This window comes from Callorhinus ursinus, unplaced genomic scaffold (assembly GCF_003265705.2).
Source record: "Callorhinus ursinus isolate GAN/ISIS: 27379988/994484 unplaced genomic scaffold, GSC_fseal_2.0 scaffold29, whole genome shotgun sequence".
NCBI classification, from domain to species: Eukaryota; Metazoa; Chordata; class Mammalia; order Carnivora; family Otariidae; genus Callorhinus; species Callorhinus ursinus.
The window spans coordinates 807,369-833,726 of record NW_027397091.1 but is presented as its reverse complement, the minus strand read 5'-3'; the positions used below and the strand labels follow the sequence as shown (position 1 = coordinate 833,726).

The window sequence follows — 26,358 nt, the reverse complement described above, 5'->3', positions numbered from 1 at the left end:
GATTAAATAAGATAATTCATGGAATGAATTTATTATACGGTCTCTAACAAGGCAAATAAAAGACAATAGTTATTATCGTTATTACATTCCCATGGCACTTGAGGTATTTGTATCCACCTGTCCTGCATTAGACTGTGAGCTCCTAAAAGGTAAAGATTTGACTTCCATGCTTTTATGTTGTATTCCAAGCACTTCGCCTGGCAAATAGAAGCACATGAACGCCTTTACTTAAATCAGATGATTGGCTTTTCTGGTTCTGAATTTCATCCAGATGGTAAACAAGTGGCTACAAGGGACCCAGGAACAACCTCCTGGATCCCACATGCCTTAAAGTGCATATATTAGCCAGGTCACTTGGGGCAGGCAGAGGTGAAAAGAGACCTCGGGGCTTTGAGGCTTTCAGAGACAGTCAAGCAGATTGGAAACCATCGTGAAAGGAGACCTGCCGGCTCCTGCCCGCTGACTACTTATGGGGACTGGGTGAGATGGACACGGGGAGATGGGAAATCTGAGATATTAAACGTGCAAGATGTGCCAAAGACTCCAAGCAGGCCTTCAGGAAACACTCAGGAAAAGATTCTCTCAGCAAGTGGATACCTGGTAAACAGAGAAGAGACATACAGGGGAAGAGACGGGATAGGACCTACAAGACAATGGAGAGGAAGAATCCTCTTAGCAGGGGAGATGGAAAGGTAAACAAGACAGCTCCTGGCCTCAAGAAGCTTCTCAAATCAGAAGGCCTTTAAAGACAGAGGTAGAGCTTGGCAGATAAGGGTGGGGGAGGAAAAAGGATCACACAAGCAAAGGCATCCAAACATGTGAAGAGGCAGTCAAGCAGCTCTGAATGGCTGGGGATGAGAGAAAGGAGAATCGAAGGATTAAGCTAAGAGTAAATTGAGACAAGATCGTCCAGGGCCTTGTATGACTTGATAAGACATTTTGGGCTTCATTCATCCCACGGGAAAAGGGAGAGCGAGGAGTTTTTAAGTAAACAAGTGACAGCATCAGATCTGTGTTTTTTGAAGGAGTGGCCAGGCAGGAAGATGTTCGCCCATCTTCCACCCTCAGTTCTCTCCTCGCCCACCATCTTCTGGTTCTAGGCTGCCTTAAGAGCAAGCAGGTGGCCAATGAAGGCATCTCCTGGGAAATGTGACCGGTTCTAGAGCACGAATCCCTACCCTAGGTAAAGGTTTCTGAACACATTCATCTCGCCCAAGGAGGTTTTGAACATTCCTCTTTTCCAATCTTACAAACATCATCACCGAGCTCAAAAACAAAACAAAACAAAAAAGCTTCAGCTCTGCCATTATTATTTTCATCTTCAGGAAATACAATTAGGAACCAATTTTCAAAAAAACAATATTCTTTATTTTATTTACCAGAAGTAAAAAGGAAAGGGATCTGCATTCCCAACTGGCTCATTTTGAATTCTGGGCGGCTCTGAGCCCCTATTTCCCTTCTTAAGCAGCCTCGACAGTTGGGAGTGGGCGGAAAAGAGAGGCGCTTGGGCCAGGGGCCTGGGGGGGTGTTGGTTAAAGGAAAGAAAAGTTCGTCTCCGCAAGAGCAAATTTTCTCATGCCAGGAGTTTTCCTCTTTCTTCCCATTAAATGGACCTGAGCAAATTCTGTTCTCACTGTTGCAAGTTTCTTCTTTCAGAATGAACTATGGCAGCGCCCCGGCCTGGCCCCCGGAGGACGCACGCAAAGTTCCCGGGCAGTCGAGAAGGGTCGGCGCCCTGTCCGGCACGTTTCCGGGGACCCCCCTACGGACAGCGCAAGGACGCGGGGTCGGACTGGAGCCGCCTGATGGGTTCTGCCCGGAAAAGAGGGCCTGGGGCTCCGGCCAGCGACCCCTCCCACCCGCTCCCGGGAGCCACCCGCACCCCCCCCCGCCTTGCGGAGCCCACCGGGGCGGCGGCGGTCGCGAGCACTCACCGAGTCCGGCGCTGGGCGGGACCGCTGGGAACGAGGACGGCGGCTCCGCGGCGGCGTCTCGGCCCGCCACACGCCCTCAGGGCCGCCGCCCGGCCCGCGGCTCGGAGCTCCGCGGCGGCGGCGGCGGCCTCGCCTCCATGGCGAGGGGAAGCGGCTGAGGGGCGACTGGGCGGGCGGCGGTGATGGCGGCCGCGGCCCAGGGTCCGAGGTGGCTGGCGCGCGCGTCTCTGTCAGCGCCGCACTCGCCGCAGCCTCGCTCCCGATCCGGCCTTGGCTGTAAGGTGCGTCCTCATTGGCGGTTCAGAGACGGGCGCTGGTTGGCCCACACCGAACGGGCGTCTCCCGGCCCTCGCGAGCCCCGCCCTTGCGCGTCTCCGAGCTCGCGTTCGCACGCTCGCCTGGGGCGCTGAGCCGGGTCCCACGGTCTCTTCGGCCCCTGCGCCGCGTGGGCGGTGTGCGTGCGCCCAGCGGCAGCCCGAACCTTCGGGAAGCGGGACCCCGGGAGCACTGACGTCTCGTGCACCAGCGCTTTCCGACTCTCTACAGTCCTACCCCCCCCCCCGGACGTGGGCCTTCTTCCCAGTTTACAGATGAGGAAACTGAGGCCAAATACGAATTACACCAATGTCTAGAGACCAGGACGGCCTGGAACTCAAAAGCTGTCTTTCCACCGCTGTCTCCAAATGTATTCCATTCCGACTCTAACCGCCGCCCCCCCCGCCCAGTTGCTGCAAGTTATTCAAAGGATGTAGGCTTTCTTGGGGAGAGGAACCTGCGAAGCCCCTAGAATGATCCCGGCACCGTAGGTGTTGTCTTACATCAAGTCAGCTCACGCCATCCCCACCCAAGCCCCCAGGGAAATCCCTCCCGCTTCCTAGAAGCGCCTACAGGGGCCTGGCTTGCCATAGAGCCGAGATCAAATACGACACATGGTGCTCTGCGGTGGGGGTGTTATTTGCGATAGGACAGAGGGGAGGGGAGGTTCAAAGCGCAGAGAGGACCCGGAGATGCGTCCCGCCCCTGGGGCCGGTGTCGGGGTCGGGGTTGCGCGCGGACCTCTTCCCCAGGGCTCCCTGCCCTACGTGTGGTGCCCCAAAGCTATGCCTAAGTCTGTCCGGCAGCTGCGGCTTCCCAGGCTACCGGACTTGGGCGTCCGCGGCTGAAGGCCGGTTATACGGTCGTGGTGGGTAGCTGGTGACACACTCTGCCTGGTTGTGGCCCCCACACGAGGTCCCTCGGACGCTTCGGGCCCGGCTCAGGGCGAGTGGTTGGGCGTGCATGCCGGAGACAGATTGCACAGCAGTGTGAAAGCAGAGTTTCCTGGGGGGACCCTTAATCCCGGACGCGGAGTCCGCGCCGCCTGCGGTGGGTGGTGCGCCCCAGGGGAAGTCTGTGGCCGGCGGCAACTCTTCTTCACGACAAGGGGTGCCTGGGGGTACATTTTGGTGCAGAAGGAGCCCACGTTGGCAACTATTTCCTCGGGGTTGGTGCCCCTATCACCTCCCGTACCCACCACCGCCTGCAGTTGGGGCGCCAATTTAGCACTCTCCCTTCTCATTTGTGCAATCAGTGGGTGTGTGCTGAGCTGAGCCAAGGCCTGGAAATACAGGCAGCGGTGGGCCTCCTTCAGGCTGGCCCTGCCCAGGCAGGGAAGTTCCTTCTCTAGCCCGAGTTGTGTCTCTTGCTCTCAGCAGCGCCAGAGGGGTCACAAAATGACCAAACCCCATGGCGCTGCTGCCCGAGAAACACTCCAGCCCAAAGGCCCAGAGGCCACATGCCCAGTCTCTTGTTAGACCCCAAGGGCAGCCAGTGAGGACAAGTTCTTCCACACGTTTCCCAGGAAGTCCCAACTCAATCTGTCTGCACACCGAAAGGAAAACGGAAAGGCCTGAACTCAAAGCGTTTAGAAACCCTGAAAAATGATGACTGTATGTGCAAGAGATACCCGGGTACCTAGGGTAGCCGTGGCATCTTAAGACCTAACCCCACCAGCTTAGTTTTGCTCTCTGTACATCTGCCCTATTATCTCTTAGTATGCCTCTTTTGGTTCTTTCTTTACAGTTTTACTTATATTACCATAAAAATGTTTGACATGCTACTTATATGTTCTAACATATGTGAAAATAACTATTAACATAAAAAGTGTTGGGGCACCTGGCTGGCTCAGTGGGTAGAGCATGGGACACCTGATCTCAGGGTCGTGAGTTTGAGCCCCATGTCGGGGGTAGAGTTTACTTAAGAAATTATAATAATGAGGGCGCCTGGGTGGCTCAGTTGGTTAAGCGACTGCCTTCGGCTCGGGTCATGATCCCAGGGTCCTGGGATCGGGTCCCATATCAGGCTCCCTGCTCAGCAGGGAGTCTGCTTCTCCCTCTGACCCTCTTCCCTCTAATGCTCTCTCTCATTCTCTCTCTCTCAAATAAATAAAATCTTAAAAAAAAAGAAATTATAATAAGTGTTCATCTTCAAGATCATCTGGACATCCCCACCCCGTGCGCGTGCATGCACACACACACACACACACACACACCCCATACTTGATGTGGCCACACTTGGAAAAACAGTGCAGGTTGGGTGTGGGAGTCAGAGAGGCCTGGGGTTCAAGCTCTGCCATTGGCTGGGTGACCTGAATCTCCCTCTGCTACTCTTCCTGGAACCGCCCAGCCTCTGGACTGAGAATTATAAGCATGTACAGCTTGGCAAGTAACCCATTCTCAGGAAATGCAGTTCCTTCTCTTCATGAGACAGCAGCAATGTGGTCAGAGCATTTGTGGTGGGGGGGCGGTGAGAGAACCTCAGACCTAGGAGAGGCAAGGTCTTGGGTATCCCATCCTGGAGACTCTGGGAAGGAGAGTTCAGCTCGGTAACCACGCAGACCATTTCCCGTGGGAGAGAACAGAGTCCCATCCTCATCTGCCCATGTGTGGAAAGCTGCCCAGCCTCCCCACCTCACCTGATGCCCAGGGTTTCCACACTTTTGCCCCATCATCATAGGGCAAAGGGCTGTCTTCGAAGAGGACAGAATAAGAGAGGAGGACCGAGGCAGTGGGGAGGCAGGCTTTCTATACTCAGGCCCACCCATGTGGGAGGCTGAAGCCCTGCTCCTAGTCCTGCTTTAAGTCCAGCTAACTGGAGCATATACCTACAGGTAGACATTTGTGAGCCACGCCACAAGCACCCCAAGGAGTCACAGGGTTTGAGAAAAGGACTGGACTGAAGAAGAGCTGGAGGATGGGGGTAAAGGACTCTTGTTTCATAGGTAATCACTTCCCCTCTCTGGGCCTCTTTCTCCATGTAGTAAATGGAACAATGAATCATTCGCTCAACAAATATTGAGTACAAACCGTGTGCTGGACACAGCAGGGAATGACAGAAAAGGTCTCTGCTCTCAGGAATTTACATTCTGGATGGGAGACAGACAATAAACAAACAAGGGAAAAGAAAATGTCCTAAATGCTGTAATGAAAATAAAGCAAGACAATAAGATAGAAAATTGGAGTAAATGAAAGCCAAGTGTCTTTCCAAGCCACTGTTCTACTTCCTAGGGTCATTAGCTGGAGCTTTGTACCTAAGAGATTGCAGCCCCCTTATCTTGAGAAGGCCTTTGACTGACTCTCACTCCAGGGCTGCTACTGATGATATCCTCAACTAGAAGAAAGGTCCCCAAGTCCTTATCCTAGCCTCTAGTCACTGAAATTCTGTATTTAGAGGGAAGTGTATTAAGGACTGCGACTTAGTTTGAAGTCATCAAAAATAAGGTGGATAAGTAAGATGAATAGAGGGATGGAGAGATGTGTGATAAAGTAATATAGTAAAATACTAATGGCGGAATCTAGGTGGTGGGTATACAGGTGTTCACCATAAAATTCTTTCAACTTAGCTGTATGTCTGAAAGTTTGTTTTTTTTTTTTGTCTGAAAGTTTTTGTGATAAAATGTTGGGGGGGAAATCAGGGTTTAACTTTACAAAAAAGTACACTGCCTTTTTCAGACAACTCTCCTGTTGGACTCTGGTGCTTCTACCCCACATACACACTTCTTACGAAGTTGTAATCACTTTATTTGTATGTCATCATTATTTTTTCTCACGTATTTCTAAAACTTCCCACGTCCAGTGCTTAATGTTTGCACATCGCAGGAGTATATATGGGGCATGTGACTTGGGGGTACAGACTTTTTATTGTGTACATTCTCAAAGCAGTACTCAGGGCACCCTTTCCAGAGAGGGCACATTGGGTTCTATAGTCTCAACCCTTTTCCACTGAGAACAGCTAGAAAAACTGGAGATAACATTTTTGAAAGGCATCAAAGCGCTGCCAGGGCAGTGAGGAATTGTGAAAGCAAGGTTGGGGAGGAAAAGAGTCCCAAACAATGAACCTACTATTGGGATCTCTCTTCCTCTCCCTGGAGGTCTGCTGATTTCTGTGATAGAAGGCTGAGCGGCTTTGCCTATCTGTGATTCCAAAAACTGGCCACATTGCCAGTTCTATACACTCTTCCAGAGCCTCGCCTCTCCCCTACCAAGAGATGGAGTCGATCTCCACTTGAAATGGGGTGGGACTGCCCTGACCAACAGAATGTGGCAGGTATTGAGTGGCCCTGTGCGACTCAAAGCTAGGTTGGGCAAGGCAGTACAGTTCTGCCCAGCTCTCTTGGGATGCTGCCCTTGGAAGCTGAACGCCATGTTGTGAGCTCTGCTGGGTTGTAGGTGCCTGGCCGACAACCCCGGCTAAGGTTCCAGTCAACAACCAGCTTCAGCAGCCAGACTTGTGAGTTGCCAATCCTTCCGATGATTTCGGCCCCCAGCTATCAGGTCATCCCCCCACCTTTGAGTCTTCTAGCTGATGTCCCAATTATGTGGAGCAGACACAAACCACCATTTTATCCTGTCCAGATTCTTGAACCATGTAGTAAGAGGTGAGCATAATAAATGGCTGTTTTACAATGTGATGTATATCCCCTTGGAAGGTATTCAAAGTTTCAAATTCAAAGTTACAAATCAGGTGGAGGAAGAAGAAGAAAAAGAAACAGCTTACCAGGCCCCGAGTCTCTCACTCTTTTCAGGCACTCATTGCAAGTCAACTGTAAAGGCATTAACAGGGGAAAACCAGAAGCTCCAGGAAGGCCTGCCCTCCCTCTGGGCTTTGGTTTCCTCCTTTGTCCTCCTTCTAGACGAACGGCCCAAAAAGAGGAAAAGGAAATGCCCTCAGTGTTGGGTGGGGGCACAGGCCATGAAGCTCACGTAACCGGACTGTATGCTGAAGGCCAGAGATGGGCGTCTGCAGGGCCAAGAAAGCACTGCTGCTGATGGGGATGGAGCCTCTGTTCGGGGTCAGGTAGAGCCAGGCGTCGCTCGTTTGTAGTTCTTCCTTGGCAGAATTGAGATGTTCCGTCTTCCTTTTCTCGTCAGCCCCGAGACCACGTAGGAGTTGCTCCCCACTGTTAGGTGGGCGTGGTTCGTGAAGGCTCTTTCTCTAACCCTCCAACACACTGGCCACACGCTCATCGGCCCTCCAACCCTTACTGTAGTGCGAACAGGGGCCTTCCTCGGGCTCCTCCACTCAGAGGGCCCGATTTCAGGCATGCCTCTTCTGTCACAATAGCTGAGAAGCTCTGAGACCCCCACAAGCGCCATCGGGTTTCAAATCCCAGTTTTGCCATATACTCCCTGTTACCACACCTCCTCAGTCCTCAATCTCCTCTTCTGTAACATGGGGTGATGTTACCCATCTCACAGGGCTGTCTTACGGAATAAATGAAATAGCAATGGTGAAGTGTTTAGCATGGTTCTTGTGTGTATGTGTATAATGCTTTTCAGATTGGCTCTTGAGGGGCTGCTGCTGGAGTTCTGCACAGCTCCCCGTAATCTTCCTAGGGGCTGGGAGCTTAGTTACAGGACCGTCTTCCGTAACTGTGGAGAGGGGCAGGTCTCTTGTAAATATCGCTGAGGAGCTCCCCCTCCAGCCCCAACACAATCAAACACACGGAGTTTTGCCGAAGCGTCTGGATGGTTCTGCCTCCAGCATGCTTTCCCTTAGGCTGGACTGCATGCAACAAGTGCTCTAAAATGTCCCAACTTTATTTACAATCAGATCCCTGGCTCCCACCCCACCCCAGCTCCTCAGCTTAGCTCAGCTCTAAAGAAGCTGGATAAGCAGTGACGCTTCTGCCAGACCTAGAGTGCAGGGTGACGTGCAGAGTGAGCCCTTCACTTCTTCTGGGCTTGTGCCCTAGCCCGCTGAATCTTGTCGGCTGTGGCCGCGTCTGCGGTTCCAGTGCAGTGGGACAACACAAGAGTCAGCTCTGCTTCGTTCCGGTGCTCAATGGCCACATCTGCGGCCTGAGCCACATCCCTGTGGTTTGAGCAGGAGGGGAGATGGTGTCAGGCTGCCCGAGGGCACAGACCGTGCCCCTCATCAGCCCCCTGGTTCAGCCACCCAGCACCCACAGGGCTCTCAGCCGACGCACCCAACGAGAAGCAAGGCCTTGACCTTCTGCTCAGGACCCACGCGGGAGGCATACTTCTTGGCCTCATATTTGTTGTGTTGCTTCATGCAGATCTCGACAAAGGGCTTAGGAGAAGGTGGGGAGAAGGAGAAGATAAGGCAGCGCCTTCCTGTCCTCTTATGAGCAAAAGCCCCATGGACGCATGGTCCTTGTGTGTTTCATTCGCCCTTCAGCGTGCATAACCTCGTCCTACCCCCGCCCCGACACACGTACAACAGTTGTGATCTCAGCAGTCTCAGGGCAGGAGCCACGTATGCCACAGATCTGTTAGAGCCTTGTCCATGCGGCCACTCCATCATCCGAGGCTACCCTCTCGCAATAGGAGTCCCCTGCCTTCTCAGGGCCCGTGTTTTCTCTCACGGCTGCCCTTATCCCACCTACCTGCCACACCACTGAACCACCTGCCACAGAAAACAATCCCCCTCAGTCTCGTCCACTGCCTCCCGAACATGCCCCCCCTGGTGCCCCTCCACCCCCTGCTCCCACAAGACTTTCCCTTTGGCACACGGTGCCGGCAGTGGGCCTCCTTGGGGAGAGCAGCTCATTCCTTCTCCGGCCAACATCTGTGGGCTAACCCGAGCCCACCTGCCCACAGACCTGGCCCACGAGTGTGCTAACTATGCAGGAGGGCTGAACAGATGCAGGAAAGGGCCATCTGCCCGTCTCTGGGCCTGGTCCCCTCCCCAGGGCTACTCCCCCTGGGCGTGGGGTGGACGCAGGGCCCCTGCCTCACCAGGTAGCCAATGGGCGATTTCTTGCTCTTAGAAAACTTCTCTAGCTCCTCCCAGTCTTCCAGATCTGCCAGGGCGGTCAGCTTCAGCCACCAGAGCCTGCAGGGAAGCTGGGCTCGCAGGTGCTGCGGGGCGGGTGGGCAGTCCCAGGACCTACCCGCGCCCGAGCCTCACTTACCTCTTGTCCGGAATGCGGAAGTCACGTGCCAGCTGCTCCGCGCGCTTGCTGTGGCCGCCAAGGACAAGGGTGGTGACCGTGTCATGCAGAGACAGGTCCACGAAGTGGCCCCCCAGCTCATCTTCCAGGCGCCGCTGCAGCCGCAGGAGCCGCATTTGATCCTCCGTGGCCTGGGGCAGAGATGAGGCCACATGGGGCCGGATGGGGCCAACAGGGACAAGGAGGCAAGACTGGGAGCAGAGGAGGTTCTCAGAAAAGAGTAAGGCAAACCTTGGCTGCGAACTCATTCTTGGCCTTGTAGAAGGCGTCAGCTGCCGTCTGCAGAGCCGCGACTCGCCCCTCGATACGCTACAGGGGCAAGCAGGGAAGCCTGAGCTCACGGCACCAAGGAAATCAGCCTTCCCTACTTGGGCTACACTTCTCTCCCCGATCCCTGCCCCCTGGGCGACCGGGGTCGCTAGGGCCAGCCTTAGCCGCTGGGAACACCACCCCAGTGTCCCTAGAGGGGACGCGAGCTCCCCGGGACTGACCACCATCCTGGCCTCGTATCTTCTCAGACTCTCCCGCAACAGTGAGGACCAGATGGGGTGTGTACCAGAGAGGAGGCCCAGATGCCTGGAGAAGGAGCCCGACCAGCAGCCAGCCCAGCCCACAGGCCCCACCCACTCTGTGGACCTCAGACCTCCTCTGCAGCGTAGCTGGCTCGGACGTGGAAGCTGCCCAACTCCTGGTGGTTGTCATCCTGATTGTAAAGGTCCTTCAATGTCTCTAGCTCCTGATGCTTACAGAACTGGGGCCATGGACAGGCAGTCAGTCAGCAAGGCCAGCTCAGGGGCTCAGGAGATTCCAGCCCCACCCCTGCCCAGGGCACACACCTGTCGGTACAAACTCAGGGCCATGGGCTGGTTCCGAAGAGTCATGAAAAAGTCTCCTCGGTTTAGCTCATTCTTCAGGTGCAGCAACACCGTGAACACTAAGGAACGATAAGGTGGTGTGGGGACTCTGGCCCGGCCCCGTGCTTAGCCCAGGGGCTCCAGCCTTGCCCTCTCTCAAACCCTGCTTACCCAGATCAGTGTCTCCACTCTCGATGGCCTTGCTCAGTGCCAATTTGCTTCTCTTCATCTTTAGGAGAAGGGGTACCTGCTCCCCAGAGCGTGGCTCATACTCCAGCAGCTGTGGGGTGGGGAGAAAGGCACAGAGAGAAGGAGCTGGACTGGGGGCCTCAAATACCAGTGTCAGAGCATCTGGGGAGGGCTGGGCGCCCACACCTTGATGGCCAGCTCCGTGCGGCCACAGCCATAGGCCCGCGCAGCAATGTCAGAGTAAGAGACGCCTGGCGTGTCCCCCAGCTTCTGGTTAATGGCCCGAGCAACATCCTCGTCGGACACATCCTTCTGTTGCACCTGCAGATGGGGGGGGTTGTCACACACAGCTGGATCTCACCCTTCACCCCCCTGACCCCACTGGCCCTGGATCAGGACATCCCCCTTCAGCTCTACACTTTGTATTTCCCACATCCCATGGGGGCCTGGAATCCTCTAAATGACTTTGAAGCCCACCCTACGTCCTCACCTTGTAGCAGGCCCAGTGGGCCAGGATCCTGCTGACACCCTGTACTTCAGGAAGGCGCAGGTACTCACAGATCTGGATCGCCAGAGGGTAAAGCCTCCTCAACACCAGCCTGGCAGGCAAAGGGATAAAACGTATGGGGGTGAGGTGGGATAGAAAGAGAGGGCAGAGTGGCCCAGCCTGTAACTCAGGCCTCCCAGCTCTCAAAGAAATGGGTGAGCAATGACCACAAGAACCCACCAGGGGCTATAACACCTGCCCACATAGAGCCCTCCTCCCACAACCCTGGGGCTTGCTGTACCTGTCCAACAGCACCTGGATGGTGAGCTGCTTGTATCTGCATTTTACTTGGTTAAGGATCCAGCTGGGGTATGAGCCCTATTTGCCAAGGACTTGCAGGCAGCATCTTCAGCCCCTTCCCCTTCCCCCACCACCACTGACTGTAAACATCCTTGCAGCTCGTTTGAGGATACTGGCTATAAGTGAGGGGGATCCCGATGTGGTAGTCCCGAATGGCATTGAGCACGCGCAGGTCCTGACACATGCGCACAAAGCTGTCAGGTGGAAATCTGTCGAGGAAACACTTTCCAAAGGAGGCCGCCTGAGAAGAGCCACAGGGTGACAGAGGAGATCATACCGTTTGCCCCACCCCTCCTGCTAGGGCACCCCCCCTGCCCAGCACCCCACTCCCCAGCACCACTGGCCAGGCCAACCCTGAGCAGACTCTTCTGCATGTCTGGCCGATGCTCATGTCCCGCAGCCTCGATGCACTGCTGCACGGCCTGGGTCAGCTGCCCCAGCTCCTGGATCTCCCGTAGGTACTCATCTGCCTTCTGGCTCTCTTTCTAGGGGGTGGGGGAGGGGTGCCGGGGATGGGGTAATATGACAGAGAACACCCCCATGTCTGGTCCCCCCACCCCTCTGGGCTGTGGTTCAAATGGGCTGGTATGGAGGGGCTGCAGAGGCCAAAGCCCAAACTCCCTTAGCCCACAGTCCACCCGAGGTACCCATACATCCCCCGCCATATCCGCCCACAATTGCTGGCAAGGGGCCTTGATGGTGGCCCTGATTGGTGCCTGGGCTGGGGATAGTAGGGGTTCCCTGCATCTCCCCATCACCACATGGAGGACACCATGTCACTTCAGTCTACCTGAGCTGGCTCTCCCCAGCCCAGTGTCCTGCCTGGACTCCTCTCGACAAGTGGCACCTGGCTGAGTCTGCCTTGCCCAGCCAGGGGCATGGGGCTGAGCCAATTACAAAAGGGAAGGAGAAGAACATCCTGGGATCCAGGGAGAGAAGCCTAGGGCTTTACCTCGTACTCTTTCTGGGCCTCCAACAACAGTGCTCCAGGGGCCATCGAGGCAATTTTGAAGATCTCCTCGCTGGCCACTAGGAGAGAGTGTTGGTGAGTACTGGGAAGGCAGGGAATCCTCAGCACTGCCTCGATGCCCTGATCCTGCCCTGGGTCCCATGGTACCCGGTGAGGGCCTCACCTGGAACCTCATGCAGGAACTCGTGGGTGCTACAAGAGAAGATGCGGACCCCATCCAGCTCAGGCACCAGGTAGGAATCTTCATCCAGCACAAACCTGAGCTTGGTCAAGGTTCCCAAGAGCACACGGAAATGCGGCGGGGGAGGTGACCCTCCCTCTCCTCCTTTCCCCTCCCACCCCCCTGCAGGCAGCCCTCCAAGGATACTGGATGCTCTCAGGTGCATCACCCACCACCATTAGCCGCCTCTCCCAGGCCACCACGACAGCCCTCTCTTTGCTCCGAGGACGGCTGCACCTGTGGGCAGCATCACACATACATCCAGGACACATACAGGACCCTGGGCCCACAGACACTTCTCCCACCTTCCCACATCACTGCTTACATTGCTTTGCCTTGGGACAGCCCTGCACATGCGTGCTGCCCCTTAACCCATTCCTCTGACCAACATCTGCTTCCCTCTCCCCCTGTGCTGTCAGCTCCCAGGGGCATCGGGGGCCCACAGCGGGGCAGGGGTTTCCCTCAAGCATGCACTGGCAGAGATGATAAGATGCAAGCTCCACCTGGCTTGGCCAGTAGACAAGATGAATCAAGGTGTCCCAGGAAACAAGGCTGCGCCCGCCCCCAACACAACACCCCCATCCTCACCAGACCATCTGCTTGGGGGGGGCCCGGATGTTGCAGTTGAACTCACACAGCTTCTCCTGAAAGGGTGCAGGGAACATCACGGCCCTGTCCCGGTAGTCACCAGTCTGGTTAAAAAGCCCTTTCCCCTACGGCTAACAGATCTTTCCTGGGTAAGGCAGGGTGCCCCCATGTTGTCCCAGGATCACACCTTGAGTGATGCCGTCCCCATCCAGATGTAGCCCGTGTCTGTGAAGAGTGCCAGGTGTCGGGAGGTGAAGGAGACTGCCATCTGCAGGAAGCTGCTCACTCCGGGGGCCAGGCCAGGGGGCGTCTGGGACAGGCCAGGGAGGACACCAGATGTTTTCTCGGAGCTTCCCCCACTGCCTCCTCCACTCCCTGCCTTCCATTTCACACCCACTCAGGGCCCTCACCACTGCCGAGCAGGCTGCATGGTCGAGGAGGTAAAGATCAGGCCCCACGGCCAGAAGAATGTGTGCAGCTCGCTCCTGGCACAGTGTGGTCCAGCATGAGGGTGCGCTCTGCAGACCTGCAGCCGGGGAAGGGGACAACTTCAGGATGACCAGAGCCCACAGCTTCTGCCTCTCTTGCCCCCCCCGCCCCCGCCCCCAGTCTGGAGGCACGTCTGTGGGTGCTGAGTGACTGTCTCAGGAATATCAGGGCTCACCTGGCACCTCCGGCATCCGGCGAAGTTTAAGATCACCCACGTTGGCGCTGAGCGTAAAGCGGTGGGCCCCAGTGAGGATGGCCACCCCCGAACCAAACTCAGTATGGAAGATCCGGGCGTCTAGAACCCGGTTCTGGAGCACCTCCTGGGGAGAGGGGCCATGGGTTGAGGGAGCCAGAGTCCCAGACTCCATCCCTTTCCCCAGCCCCCTGCAGCCCCTACATTGCCCATGCTGAAGTGTCTCCGGAAGTCGCCATGAAGCCCGTAGACCAGCACTACACCATCTTCCTGCACGCAGAGCAGCTCCTCCTCAGCTGACCAGCCTAGGGACACCACAGGCCCACTCTTCCACTGCAGAGGAGATGGAGGTTCCTGAGGCTGTCCTTGGGACACAGACCCAGCCTAACCCCAGTGGGGATCAGGGGTGCTCACCAGCAGACTGGCCAGAGGCAGGCCAGAAGCAGAGTAGATCTCAAGCACTGGCCGTACGCTGGCCACCTTCTCCTTCCGCCACGGGTTCCTCAGCAGTGCTGTAGTTGAAGAAGAGATTTTCTGTCCAGCTCCCCAGGCCCACCCCATATGAAGCAAGCTTCAGGAGAACCAAAATTTAAAGCATCTCAGCAGGGGGTGAGAAATGGGGGGGAAGAGGGGTGGCCACGTTAGCAAGAACCACCTGACAGCAAGGACCCCAGGCGTCGTGCACCTCGAGTTCACCCCATTGTCCCAGAACATGCAGTGGCAGAGGGGTGACATACCAATGGGGCCCCCATAGGGCGCAGCGGCTACCAGGCAGTCCCTGAGTTCCTCCTTCAGGTCCCAGTCCATGCTGTACAGCTCATACTTCCTGCCCACACAGAGGCAAGCAGAAATTAGCCTCCTCATGACCCTGTGTCCAGATGGAGTGAGCCCACAGGAACCCCTAAAGCTTCCATTTGTCCTTCACAGGGCAGTCGAGGCCCCCCACAGGTGGGAGAGGGCGATGACTAGAGACAGCTCGGGCAACTGACCACATGCATGCTTAGGGACAGCAGGTAACGGAGCAGAGGGTGTTGGCAGGGCAGGACGTGGTTCGTTGGGCAAGTGTCCAAGGATGGCAGGAGCTCCTGGCACAAGAGACAGGCTACGTGGTCAATATCCAGGGCTAAAACTGAGGTGGGACTAGGGTGGGGTGGCTGGCTTGGGCCTGCATTAGGAGGAAATCAGATCCTCTAAGGAGGGTCTCGCAGGGCAGGCAGGCTTTCTTCTATTTCTGGTTTTTAACACCAAAGCAGGTTGTCCAGCCAGGGGTCCCCCTCAACGCTTGTCGATAACGATCTCCGTTTTAGAGGCACTGAGTTAGTTAGCAAGTACTTGAAAGAAACCCCAGAGGAGCTCTTCGGTGACTCCAGAGCTGGGGGGACAGAGTCCTGGGCTAGAGATGTCAATCTCTGAATGCTCAGCTTATGGGAGTAACAGAAATCACAAGCTGGCACGAGATGACTGCAATCTGAGATGGGCGTGGGTCGCCAAGAGTGTGTGTGGCATGAAGACGGAGTAGCAGGCCTAAGGCATGCCATCATTTGAAGGCTGGAGGTGGGGACAAGGGATGGAAAAGGAGTGGGTCCTATCCCAGGAAGCCAAGAGAAGGCAGCATTTAAGGGGAGTGTTTCCTCCAGTATCATTTCGGGGGCCTTCCTGATTAAGAATCCGAAAGATGCCTACCATTATCTTCTATTTGACATTCTTCTTGGGGTTCTAGCAAAATAATTTAAGAAAAAAAAATAAAAAGAGGTTTATATTTTGGAAAAGGAGTGAGTTTGCTGCTATTCACAAATAAAGTGATTGTCTACTCAGAAAATCCAAAGCAGGCTATGGAATAATGAACAAAAGAGCTCAGAAGAGCGATCAACAAAAATCTACATATTTTCTATCCTGATAAATTTTATTTTTTTATTTTTTTAAAGATTTTATTTATTTATTTGAGAGAGAGAGAGAATGAGAGCCAGAGAGCACGAGAGGGAAGAGCGTCAGAGGGAGAAGCAGACTCCCTGCTGAGCAGGGAGCCCGATGCGGGACTCGATCCCGGGACTCCAGGATCATGACCTGAGCCGAAAGCAGTCGCTTAACCAACTGAGCCACCCAGGCGCCCTATACTGAAAAATTTTATATATCATAGCAAGAATCAATTAGAATATGACTTTAAAAGACCCGAATCATGACAGCAATAAAATGATGATATGCAAGAATAAACCTAACAAAAGTTTTTACAAAATACAATCATGGGGTGGGGGGAAAGAGAGGTGAACCAGGAAACAGATTCTTAACTATAGAGAACAAACTGAGGGTGACGGGAGGGGGGTGGGCAGGGGGTGGGGCTGGGGTGGGGGGGGTTGGTTAAATAGGTGATGGGAATTAAGGAGGGCACCGCTGAGATGGGCACCAGGTGTTTTCTGTAGTGACGAATCGCTAAATTCTACACCTGAAACTAACATTACACTATAAGATAATGAACTGGAATTTAAATAAAAACTTGAAAGAGGGACATCTAGGTGGCTCAGGTTATGATCTCACGGTCCTGGGATTGAGTCCCTCATCGGGTTCCCGGCTCAGCTGGGAGTCGCTTCTCCCTCTATCCCTCCCCCTGCTTGTACTTGTGCTCGTTCTCTCTCTCTCTCTCTCAAAAATAAATAAAATCTTAAAAAAAAAAGTTAAAAAAAATGAAATCAAAGTTTACTCAAAGATACAGAAAACCTGGAGAAACATTCCAAATTGATCTATGAATGCATAAGAACTCCAATAAAAACCACTCCCAGGGGCGCCTGGGGGGCTCAGTCGTTAAGCGTCTGCCTTCGGCTCGGGTCGTGGTCCCAGGGTCTAGGGATCGAGCCCCGCATCGGGCTCCCTGCTCCGCGGGAAGCCTGCTTCTCCCTCTCCCGCTCCCCCTGCTTGTGTTCCTGCTCTCGCTGTCTCTGTCAAATAAATAAATAAAATCTTCAAAAATAAATGAATAAATAAATACTATTGGGGCGCCTGGCTGGCTCAGCTGGTGGAGCGTGCAACTCTTGATCTTAAGGTTGTGAGTTCGAGCCCCACATTGGGTGCAGACATTACTTAAAAATAAAGTCTTTAAAAAATAAAAATAAATACTACTAAAGAACTCCTGTACATTGTTGGTGGAATGTAAAATGGTGTAGCTGCCAAGGAAGAGTCTGATGGTTCTTCAAATAAATAAACACAGAATTACATGTGATCCAGCAATTCTATTCAGGGTATATATCCAATAAACTGAAAATAGTCTCAAAGGGACATTTGTACACCCATGTTCATAGCAGCATTATTCATAATAGCCATGAGATAGAAGTAACCCAAGTATCCATTCATGGAATATTGCATAAATAAAATGTGTTATATATGTACAATATTATTTAGCCTTAAGAAGGAATGAAATTTTGATACAGGCTACAATATGGATAAGCCTTGAGGACAGGACAGTATGCTAAGTGAAATAAACCAGTCACAAAAAGACAAATACTGTATGCTTCCACTCTCTACCATAGTCACATTCATAGAAACAGAAAACAGAATGGTGGCTGGGGGAGGCGGAACATGGGGAGTTATTATTTAATGGTTATAGAATTTCAATTTTGCAAGATGAAAAAGTTCTAGAGATTTCATTGTACAACATGAATATACTTAACACTACTGGACTATTCTTTAGAAGGTTAAGGTAGTAAATTTTACGTTATGTATATTTAACCACCATCTTTAAAGACTTATTTTTTATTTCTGGGGGAGAGGCAGAGGGAGAGGGAGAGAGAGACTCTCAAGCAGACTCCCCACTGAGCAGGGAGCCTGACGCGGGGCTTGATCTCACAACCCTGAGATCATGACCTGAGGCGAAATCAAGAGTCGGATGCCCAACTGACTGAGCCACCCAGGCGCCCCTAACCACAACTTTTTTTAAATGTTCACGTTTAGAGACACCTGGCTGGCTCAGTTAGTAGAACGTGTGACTCCTGCTTTTGGGGGTGTAAGTTTGAGCCCCACGTTGGGTGTAGAGATTATTTAAAAATAAAATCTTAAAAAAATGTTTGTACTTATATGTGCCCCCCCCCAAAAAAACCCTACTAAAATAGTCAAATCTCTCTTCTAAGAAGAGTTTCAGGAGTACATAATGTATCTTGTCTCCTTTCCCTTAACATAAGGGATGTTTCTACTAAAGCACCTGAAGCAATGTGTCCAAAACCAAGCTAACCCCTTCCCCACAAAACTCACTCTCCTTTCTCATCTTAAGCCAAAAATCCAGTCATCCTCAATTCCTTGCTCTACCTCCTTCTTACCCAGTGCAACCCATGACAATCTCCTTTGATTTTGTTCCCTAAATACTCTTCTGACGCATCCCCTTCTATTTCCAACATCACTGCCCCAGTGTTCCCCATCTTCAACTTCTCCCTGGCCTGTTGCTTGCTCTTTCCAAAAGGAACTTCCTTATTTACACACACATACACACACACAAACACATACACCCCTGGCAATCCAGCCACACTGGCTCTCTTTGTTTAGATGATTGAGAGTGTCCTAGTCTTTCCAGCCTCAGGACCTTTGTATATGCTCTTTTCCAACACACTCCCTGCACCTACATTGACTCATCTCCTGGACGAGGCATTATTGTTTCCTTCATTAAGTCTTCTTTACCTCTAACCTCCTAGTCTATTATACTCTCTTAGGACCTTATAGCTCTCCTTTACAGTGATTATGATTAAACAAATACTGAGTCATTAATGTTTATCAACTGTCTCTCCTGCTGGCTATAAGCTCTATGAGAGCAGACAGGGTCCATGTCTTTTTATTGGTTGATACACATTCAGCCCTGCAAAGGGTTGGGCAAAATTAATAAACAGGATTAATCCAAGTTTGGTTTTCAAGATAAAAATGGCTTAAATTCTGGAGCCCTATCAGAACTAGTAACCATGCCCGCTCGTTTCCTTCCCAAATTCAGTGAGCTTTCCAGAACATTACTTCCAACACAAAAGAATCCCGTCCTGCAGACAGGACTCGAAATGCAATGCCTGTATCATTCATTTACTTACTGGAACACGTCCTGGCATAAAGCTATGCACAAATAGGAATAAAACCAAATACCTGCATTTAAAATATTTCCACTCTGGTGAAGCTAGAATATGCTATATTTTCCTGTTAAAAACAGCAACAACAACCAAAAACCCTACGGTTTAACACAGGTTCTAGAAGAACACTGGATTCAAAGCCTGGCTCCACCACTTACCAGCTGTGTAACCTGGCCACCTAACCTCTCTGTGCCTCAGTTTCCCTATTTAGTAAGATGGGGCTAATAACGATACCTACCTCTCCTGTAAAAGGAGAGCTATAAGGTCCTAAGGGAGTATAATAGACTAGGAGGTTTGTCGTGAGACAAACAAGTTAATACATATAAAATACTTAACATAGTGTCTAGCACACAGAACGGCTCAACAGCCATTATCAAAAATCACACATCCTCCCTCCACAGCAAGGCTTAGACCTCTACTCTTCCTGTCAGCACAGGACAGGAAAGATGGCTAGCCAGACAGGTCATGTCTATGGCATGCACTCAACACTTACTCGCATTTAAATCTTTTCTGGTGTATCAACAAAGCTAAGACTGCATGTGAAAAACAGGAGTTCTGTGGTAACGAGGTAATTGTCTTTAGCATTCTCTGGCTTAACAAACTTTTGTAGGCAACATGTATTTTCCAAAGTAATATAAGGTCATATTTTTAAAAGTGTATGATGTATGAAACACTAAGTTACATGGCTACTTTTGTCAAATGGCATACCTTCTCCACAAAAACAGTTGAAATCGTTGTTACTTCCTACTGACCTTACTGCTTTTTAATTAAATTTTGGCATTTTTTTCATACTGCATATTTCATATGCATATTTATAAGAGATAAGAATTATGAATAAACAGCAAATGCAACAGATCTCTAAAAATTGCCACAAAGCATTTGTCCTTCTTGGAAGTGTTAAGAGCTGACATTCTGTGTATCAAAAATTACACTGAAAAGTTTTAATATGTGAGTAACAACGGTATAGTTTCACTAACACAAAAGAGTACTTTGTATTGAAATACGACCCCAGTGCAATATCTTCATAACCTTTAGTCGAAACCAATAAAGTATTTTTAAAACTATTGGGCAACTACTACATAACAGGCACTGTTCTAAAGATGCATTGAACATAGATAAACATAGTCTTGGCCCTCGAGGAACTTAGTTTAGCAGAAGAATCCTATGCAAATATTGCCCTACTGTGCTATTCATAACAGACCATAACACTGGGCCCATGAGGCCCAAAGGAAAGTCAGCTGATTCCACCGGAAATGGGTCAGGGAAGATTTTAGAAAGAACCCTTGAACTAAGCCCTGAAAGATGAGCAAAAATTCTTCAGTGAGATAGAGGGCAATGGCAGTACCTACAGAAGGAACTGCAGGCTGGTTGCAAACACGGGAAGCCATGAAACACTGTGGTGTACTGGGGTCCTATAATTCTGTGCAACTAGAATGCAAGACTTGGGTAGGAGGGGGGCAGAAGGAGCTGGAGACAAATAGAGGCTGACTTACAGATGTTCCAATAGGAGTTTGTATGTTACCCTACAAAGAAGTGACGCCACTGAAAAATCCTTATCAGGGTAATGATGTGATCGGTTTACACTTCACTTCAATCGTTTAGGACTCTACGAGTCCCGTGAGAGGGCTGAGTATCCTCACTCGCGGGGCCCCCGGATTCGCCCCCTTCTCCTAGTTTGCTGTTACCCCACCCGCCGTGCGATCCCGCCTCCCGCGGAGCGCCCCTGTAGTCCGACTTTGGCAGCACTACCCCGCAGGAGACTGGACACTCGCTGTCACCCGCAGGCCGTCTCCCTCAACGTGATCTGAGCATCCTTTCGGAGGCTGACAGATCTGAGCTTCAGCTCTGGGCTCTGCCCCTACTCGTGTGACCGCGGTGTGATTGCCTCAGTTTCCTTCCTGGAGCTGGGGAAGGCCCGGCCCCCTGGTCATTAGGCCGCTGTGCGTTAAGTGGTAGACGCCGGGGGAGAGCCGGCTAGGGGCGGACCCCAGCGCCCACAGTGACGGGGGCGCGCGCCGCCGGCTCCGCCCGAAGACTCAAGCCGGCGGGCGAGCTGGGTAAGCCGGGCCGTGGGCGGCAGGGCGGGGCGGCTCACCGGTAAAAGGCAGAGTCCCCGAGCGGGTTCCAGTTCGCCGTGTAGCAGTCCATGGCTAGTGCAGGCGGCGGCTGGGGAGCGCCGAGGGGACACCCGCCTAGCACGGGCTCCGGGCCGACACTTCCGCTTCCGCCCGTCCGGGTCACGTGGCGAGGCTGCCGCCACGGCCATCACCACTGTGGGCAGCTGCACTCGGCCGCCGCCGCGCCCCCGCCCACACCCGGGCCTCGTGCCCGCCCGGGTGGGCCCGGCCCTGGCCCCTGCCCGCCGCCGCGGCCACCCCCGCCACCTTCCTGTCTCCTCGGGCGCCGGGGGTCGCGCAGGGCGGGACATGGGTGACCGGAAGTGGAAGCTGTGAGCGTCGCCGCCCGGGGCCCCAAGGCCCGAGGCGCCGTCGGGGCCGCCGCGACGCACGCATGGAGAGCGCTGGGCTCCGGGCTGCGCACCGACGGCTAACCGGGACGCACGGGTTCCGCCGGGCGCGGGCTGTGCAGAACCGACTGGCCTCCCGGGGCGCGGGAACATGAGGCTAGGCCCGGAGCCCCCAGAGGGCGAGGCGCGCGGTGCGCGGGCCTGCCCCGGGCGTGGGTGAACAGTGCGGAGCCCCGGGACTCGGTAATTGGCGCTAGCGGGCGCGCGCATGCGCGGGGCGGCGGCGGGCACGTGGCGGGGCTCAGGGCGGCGCCGCGCGGGAAGCGCCTTGGTGCCCTGGTGGCCCGCGGGCTGACGACCCCCCGCCTCCGGTCCCCACCATGGGTCCCGCTCTGCCGCCGCCACCTCGCCTCCGTAGCCCTGAGCAGCCCGGGAGGGGCCGGCGCAGGTCTCATTTATCCCGGGGCGGGCCCTGGGGCCGACCTGTCCTGAGTCCCCGCCCGCGCACGGCTTAGTGGCCTCTCCCCGCAGCCCGTCATTGGCAGCGGCGGCATGGTCTTCTGTCTGGAGAACGAGGAGCCGCGCCTCCCCCTGCGAAGCGCCATGGTCCACCTCCAGGCCTCGGAAGTCCAGCAGCTGCTACACAACAAGTTCGTGGTCATCTTGGGGGACTCAAGTGAGTGCCCCTCTAGGTTCACACTACCCAGCCTCGCACCTTCAGTCTGTTTTCTATGACTGGACCCTTTGTCACCATCCGAAACCTCCTTTCTGACCCCTAGTCTGTTCCAGTCCAGTAGATTTTCTGTTTTTTATTTCCCCATGCAACCGTCCACAGGTGTCCTGACCAATGTAGTCTGTCACATTTTTTACCCCATCCTTGCTCAGCATTTTCCTCCCTGACAGCCTCCCATACTTTCCTTCATGGGAGCAGTGGACTGTGTTGTCTGTCTCCTGGGTGACTTGGCCGACTTACTTCTGCCAGGTGATTGGGCCACTGTGTACTAAGTTGGGGGTCGTGCACTGTCAGAAGGCAGAGGTAGTACCAGGATTTTTTTAACCTCACCTTTTCTCCTGCCTCTCTAATGAACTCCATAGAGGTGGTGTTGGGCAGCCCCAACCTTGGGAAGATGGGAGGCCTGGACTTGGGAGGAGCTAGGGTGGGGTGAGGCTTGTTTTAGCCTCAGGATCTCTGTCTCCCTGCAGTCCAGCGGGCTGTGTACAAGGACCTGGTGCTCTTGCTCCAGAGGGACTCACTGCTCACAGCCGCCCAGTTGAAAGCCAAGGTGAGGGAAGCTTGGTAGCCACGCCAGTGGTGGGTGGGCACAGACCCTGGCCTGGCAGGGTCTTCCTCCCTGGCAGGGTCTGACCAGCTGGGTGGGGGGGGTGGGCAGGGGGAGCTGAGCTTTGAACAGGACCAGCTGGTGGCTGGGGGTCAGCTGGGCGAGCTACACAACGGGACGCAGTACCGGGAGGTCCGCCAGTTCTGCTCGGGTTCTGGCCACCACCTTGTGCGCTTCTACTTCCTCACCCGCGTTTACTCCGAGTACCTCGAGGGCGTCCTGGAGGAGCTGACATATGGGCCTGCCCCGGACCTGGTGATCATCAACTCCTGCCTCTGGGATCTCTCCAGGTTGGGGCGGGGGGAGAGGGAAATACTGGTTGGGGGTGGAGGTATGGCTCAGAGGCTATCCGCCCTGTCCTCTTGCCCACCCTCTGTGCTGTCCGACAGGTATGGCCGCTGCTCGATGGAGAGCTACCGGGAGAACCTGGAGCGGGTGTTTGTGCGCATGGACCAGGTGTTGCCAGACTCGTGCCTGCTGGTGTGGAACATGGCCATGCCCTTGGGGGAGCGTGTCACTGGGGGTTTCCTTCTGCCAGAGGCAAGTGACTGAGGCCCTTCAGGATGGGGGAGGAGGCAGCTGACTGGTAGACAGAGAGCCTTCCCTCCCGACCCTGCTTCATTGTGCGGCTCTTAGATGCTGCACTTTCTTACTCAGCTCCAGCCCCTGGCAGGGTCTCTGCGGCGGGATGTGGTTGAAGGGAACTTCTACAGTGCAACACTGGCCGGGGACCACTGCTTTGATGTCCTCGACCTCCACTTTCATTTTCGGCATGCGGTACAGCACCGTCACCGGGACGGTGTCCACTGGGACCAACATGCGCACCGCCACCTCTCACACTTGCTTCTGACCCACGTGGCCGACGCCTGGGGCGTGGAGCTGCCCAAGCGTGACTATCCCTCTGGTGAGCCCTACCACAAGGGAGTAGGAGAGTGATGCAGAGGGGGTTCTTAGAGCATAGGGCTCAGAAACAGAATAGGACAGAGTCCTCGGAGTAGAGGCCTATTGAAGGATTGTTGTAGCTCCTGAGTGCACCTTTCTCATCCCCTGGGGGGGGTGAGATCACGGGAGCAACGTTTTGATCTAAGTTCTGGTTCCGTATGGTCTAGCTTATAGTCATCTCTGTATGTGAGTGAGTTTATGTAAGCTTTGAGCACATAAGGCAGTGTGTCAAAAGACCCCTATCCCACAGATGAGTAGGGAAGAAATGCGGGGACTTCTAGCCAGGCATGGGGTGGGGGGGTGGAACGATGGAAATGGAGGAAGGGCAGTCATGCGATGTTGCAGAAGCAAAGAAGCCCCTCAGCTGGTGCTGTCAAGCCTCTCAGTTCCTGCTTGCTCTCAAAAGGAGCATGGTGGCTGATTGTTTCCATGTCTGCTTTCCCCCTGGATCATGTCCACAAAGGGCGAGGTTCCTACCTTGTTGCCAGCTCATCCCTTTTGACGTTGGTGTCTAGCACAATTGCTCTGTACATGGTACCTACAGGGTAGTGTTTGTTGAGTTGGGGGCACAAGTCATGTCAGAAGGCTGTTTATAGCAGCACCAGAGGGTGTGAGGGCACAAAGAGGCCAGGAATGTCACGGAGGTAAACAAGGACTTGGTAGCCAGGAGTTGGAGCCGTGAGGAGGTGGATTAGGACTTTGACTATATAATGGTTAGGTTTCCTTGTTTTTTAGATGAGAACTAATCCCTAGCAAAGAGAGGGGTGCTCTAACGGTTGTAAGGCTAGTTTGTGGTGACTTCGGTCTTCTGAACTCAGTTTGGAGGTCCAGGAATAGGGATGTGAAAAGGAGGAATTAGGTGGGAGGATGTGATTGGTGAATTTGGTTCTGGCAGACCTCTGAGGTGCTGTGGGTTGTGAGACCCACAACATGAGAGGGTGTCATGGTGTCTAGAGAGAAGACTTCTCAGGCTCATTTGTTGGTCCTTGGGGAGGAGCTAGGAGAGGAAAAGGCTACAGATAGAGGAACCGGGCATACAAAGGGAGAAGGCTCTAGAGGGAAGCATGAGGTCAGGGCAGAGGCAGATCTGTGACTTTGAGAAAGGCCAGGAAGAAGGAACGTACCCTGGGCTTGGCCTGAGATGAGAGAGAATGAAGAAGACGGGGTAGGAAGCAGAGGGTGCCCCCGCCTGGTGGCCCTTTTCTCCAGGAGGAGGGAAGAGAGGTTTAAGAGTGTGGACAACCAGAATTCTGGGCGGCCTGGCTCTCAGGCCTAAAACAAACAACCATCCCGTTCTTAGACCCGTGGATTGAGGACTGGCGAGAGCCGGATCATCCGTTCCAGGGGAGCCATGGGCAGCCCCCAGACTTCGGGGAGCAGCTGGCCTTGCCCCCACCCCAGCTCTCTCCCCTGCCCCCTCCCATGCCTTTCCCCTACCCCATTCCTCAGCCCTCGCCACCTCCCCTGTTTCCACCCCTGCCCCAGGACACCCCTTTTTTCCCAGGCCAGCCTTTCCCACCCCACGAATTCTTCAATTATAATTCAACAGAAGACTTCTCGATGTCATCCCACTTAGGTAGGTGCCTCCGCAGCCTCCCCTCCCACCTCTCCCAGCCTCCCTGTGCGCCTGCCCCAACGTGCCCAAGCGGACCGAGAAGAGTTGGATAGCTCCTTGTGCCCCAGGGTTGGGTCCAGTCACTGCTGGATCTACAACAACGTCTGTAGACTCGTTAATTAACTCATTGATTGTCATAATTTGCTGGTTTGGTGGTAGGGGAAGCGGTGTTGCCATTTCGTAGATGGGGAAACAGAAGCCCAGAGAAGCTCAGCCTGGAGGATTGAAGCTGCCCGGAGGCAGAGCTGGGCTCACCTGGTCAGAAGCCCGCTCTCTGATAATGGCTGGTTCTTTTGTAGGATGTGGCCCTGGAGTGAACTTTGTGCCTGGCCCCCTGCCACCTCCAGTCCCTGGCCCTATCCCCCATGGTCAGCACCGGGGCCCAGTGGTCCACCGGGGGATGCCACGCTGTGCTCCCAACAGCCCCTACCACGTGCCGAGGATGGGGGGGCCCTGCAGGCAGCGGCTCAGACACTCAGACAGACTGATCCACACAAACAAACTGGACAGACAGCCTCCTGCCCATTCGGGGACATGGCCTGGGTAGACTGGATCTTGGACTGGGGCTGGATGTGCCAGTGGCCCTACAGGGCCTGCTTGCCACCCCCGGTGCTGGGTCAGGGTGTCTGTTATGCCTGGCATTGTTCTTGTCCATTGCTGTCACTAATAAAGGCATGGAAGAACAGAGTGGCATCTTCCTGTGTGAGGGGATGGGTTTCCCAAACCATGATCTGAAGAGTTGGGGAGCTGCCTCTGGGCCCTCTCCAGCCTTGGCCCTTTCACCTCACACTATTTAAAAATCATTGAACGTGTCCTTCCTGCTATCTCACACACTCATTTCCACCCTTACCAGAACACAGGTGTGCTTAAAGATCCGGAGGGGTCCCCTGTTGTCAGCTGCTCTGTGGGATTGGAAGATAGCAAGGGCTGAGTTGAAACTGTCAATATTTTATTTGGAATTTGGGATCTGGCGAATTCTCTATTTTCTGGTGTTATGCATTCAGGTATATGTTCAACATTCATCTATTTCTGGACAAGTACACATATCTTAGTTATCTGTACAACTCTTGGCACTGGGTGGACATTCATTAAGTGGTTGGAACTAAACAAGCTTCCAAACTCAAGTGGAAGACTGATTAGAAATCCATTATTTAATAGATATAATGCACA

General features: G+C 53.8%; 3 protein-coding genes across 9 annotated transcripts in view; 1 reads left to right on the top strand and 2 right to left on the bottom strand.

Annotated features, from left to right (window-relative positions):
- Positions 1–2,195, bottom strand: part of PTPRA (protein tyrosine phosphatase receptor type A) — a 159,283-nt gene extending 157,088 nt beyond the window's left edge. For both annotated transcript variants that reach the window (XM_073878317.1, XM_073878316.1), the window contains exon 1: positions 1,935–2,195. The gene's annotated coding sequence lies outside the window, so the exon portion shown is untranslated. The remainder of the gene's footprint in view (positions 1–1,934) is intronic.
- Positions 2,196–5,968: 3,773 nt separating this feature from the next.
- Positions 5,969–21,055, bottom strand: VPS16 (VPS16 core subunit of CORVET and HOPS complexes). 2 transcript variants are annotated; one of them, XM_025876494.2, is made up of 24 exons: positions 20,920–21,054; positions 14,475–14,563; positions 14,152–14,249; positions 13,942–14,070; positions 13,720–13,864; positions 13,466–13,581; positions 13,243–13,365; positions 13,056–13,111; positions 12,615–12,704; positions 12,411–12,505; positions 12,230–12,306; positions 11,631–11,762; positions 11,391–11,518; positions 11,219–11,254; positions 10,921–11,029; positions 10,617–10,751; positions 10,413–10,521; positions 10,224–10,321; positions 10,031–10,138; positions 9,619–9,696; positions 9,349–9,518; positions 9,173–9,269; positions 8,401–8,504; positions 5,969–8,285 (listed from the first exon to the last, which is right to left on the bottom strand). In XM_025876494.2, exons 1-24 carry the CDS (start codon positions 20,970–20,972, stop codon positions 8,141–8,143), a joined length of 2,520 nt encoding a protein of 839 aa, XP_025732279.1. In that variant the 5' UTR covers positions 20,973–21,054; the 3' UTR covers positions 5,969–8,140. The 2 variants fall into 2 exon arrangements, 1 of the variants encoding a protein (XP_025732279.1); XR_012374100.1 differs by lacking the exon at positions 9,173–9,269 and having other exon boundaries at positions 8,147–8,285; positions 20,920–21,055.
- PCED1A (PC-esterase domain containing 1A) lies at positions 20,782–25,873 on the top strand. Of its 5 annotated transcripts, none has more exons than XM_025875955.2 (8): positions 20,782–20,881; positions 21,823–21,967; positions 22,495–22,574; positions 22,683–22,921; positions 23,021–23,171; positions 23,268–23,535; positions 24,874–25,149; positions 25,488–25,873. In XM_025875955.2, the coding sequence occupies exons 2-8, from the start codon at positions 21,844–21,846 to the stop codon at positions 25,733–25,735; spliced, it is 1,386 nt and encodes a 461-aa protein (XP_025731740.1). In that variant the 5' UTR covers positions 20,782–20,881; positions 21,823–21,843; the 3' UTR covers positions 25,736–25,873. The 5 variants fall into 5 exon arrangements, with proteins under 5 accessions (XP_025731740.1, XP_025731742.1, XP_025731741.1 ...); XM_025875957.2 differs by lacking the exon at positions 20,782–20,881 and adding an exon at positions 21,131–21,534 and having other exon boundaries at positions 23,021–23,111; positions 23,289–23,535; XM_025875956.2 differs by lacking the exon at positions 20,782–20,881 and adding an exon at positions 21,131–21,534 and having other exon boundaries at positions 23,289–23,535.
- Positions 25,874–26,358: the final 485 nt, after the last annotated feature.

What these genes read in the sequence shown, in the direction of transcription:
- VPS16 (XM_025876494.2), bottom strand. Translation starts at nt 20,972, where the DNA reads ATGGACTGCTACACGGCGAACTGGAACCCGCTCGGGGACTCTGCCTTT. An exon ending in GACACTTCAGCATGGGCAAT is followed by an intron (nt 13,865 to 13,941) that starts GTAGGGGCTGCA and finishes CCCTCTCCCCAG; the next exon opens with GAGGTGCTCCAGAACCGGGT. An exon ending in CCCTGAGTTTGTACCGACAG is followed by an intron (nt 10,139 to 10,223) that starts GTGTGTGCCCTG and finishes CCATGGCCCCAG; the next exon opens with TTCTGTAAGCATCAGGAGCT.
- PCED1A (XM_025875955.2), top strand. Translation starts at nt 21,844, where the DNA reads ATGGTCTTCTGTCTGGAGAACGAGGAGCCGCGCCTCCCCCTGCGAAGC. An exon ending in GGTCATCTTGGGGGACTCAA is followed by an intron (nt 21,968 to 22,494) that starts GTGAGTGCCCCT and finishes GTCTCCCTGCAG; the next exon opens with TCCAGCGGGCTGTGTACAAG. An exon ending in GGGGTTTCCTTCTGCCAGAG is followed by an intron (nt 23,172 to 23,267) that starts GCAAGTGACTGA and finishes TGCGGCTCTTAG; the next exon opens with ATGCTGCACTTTCTTACTCA.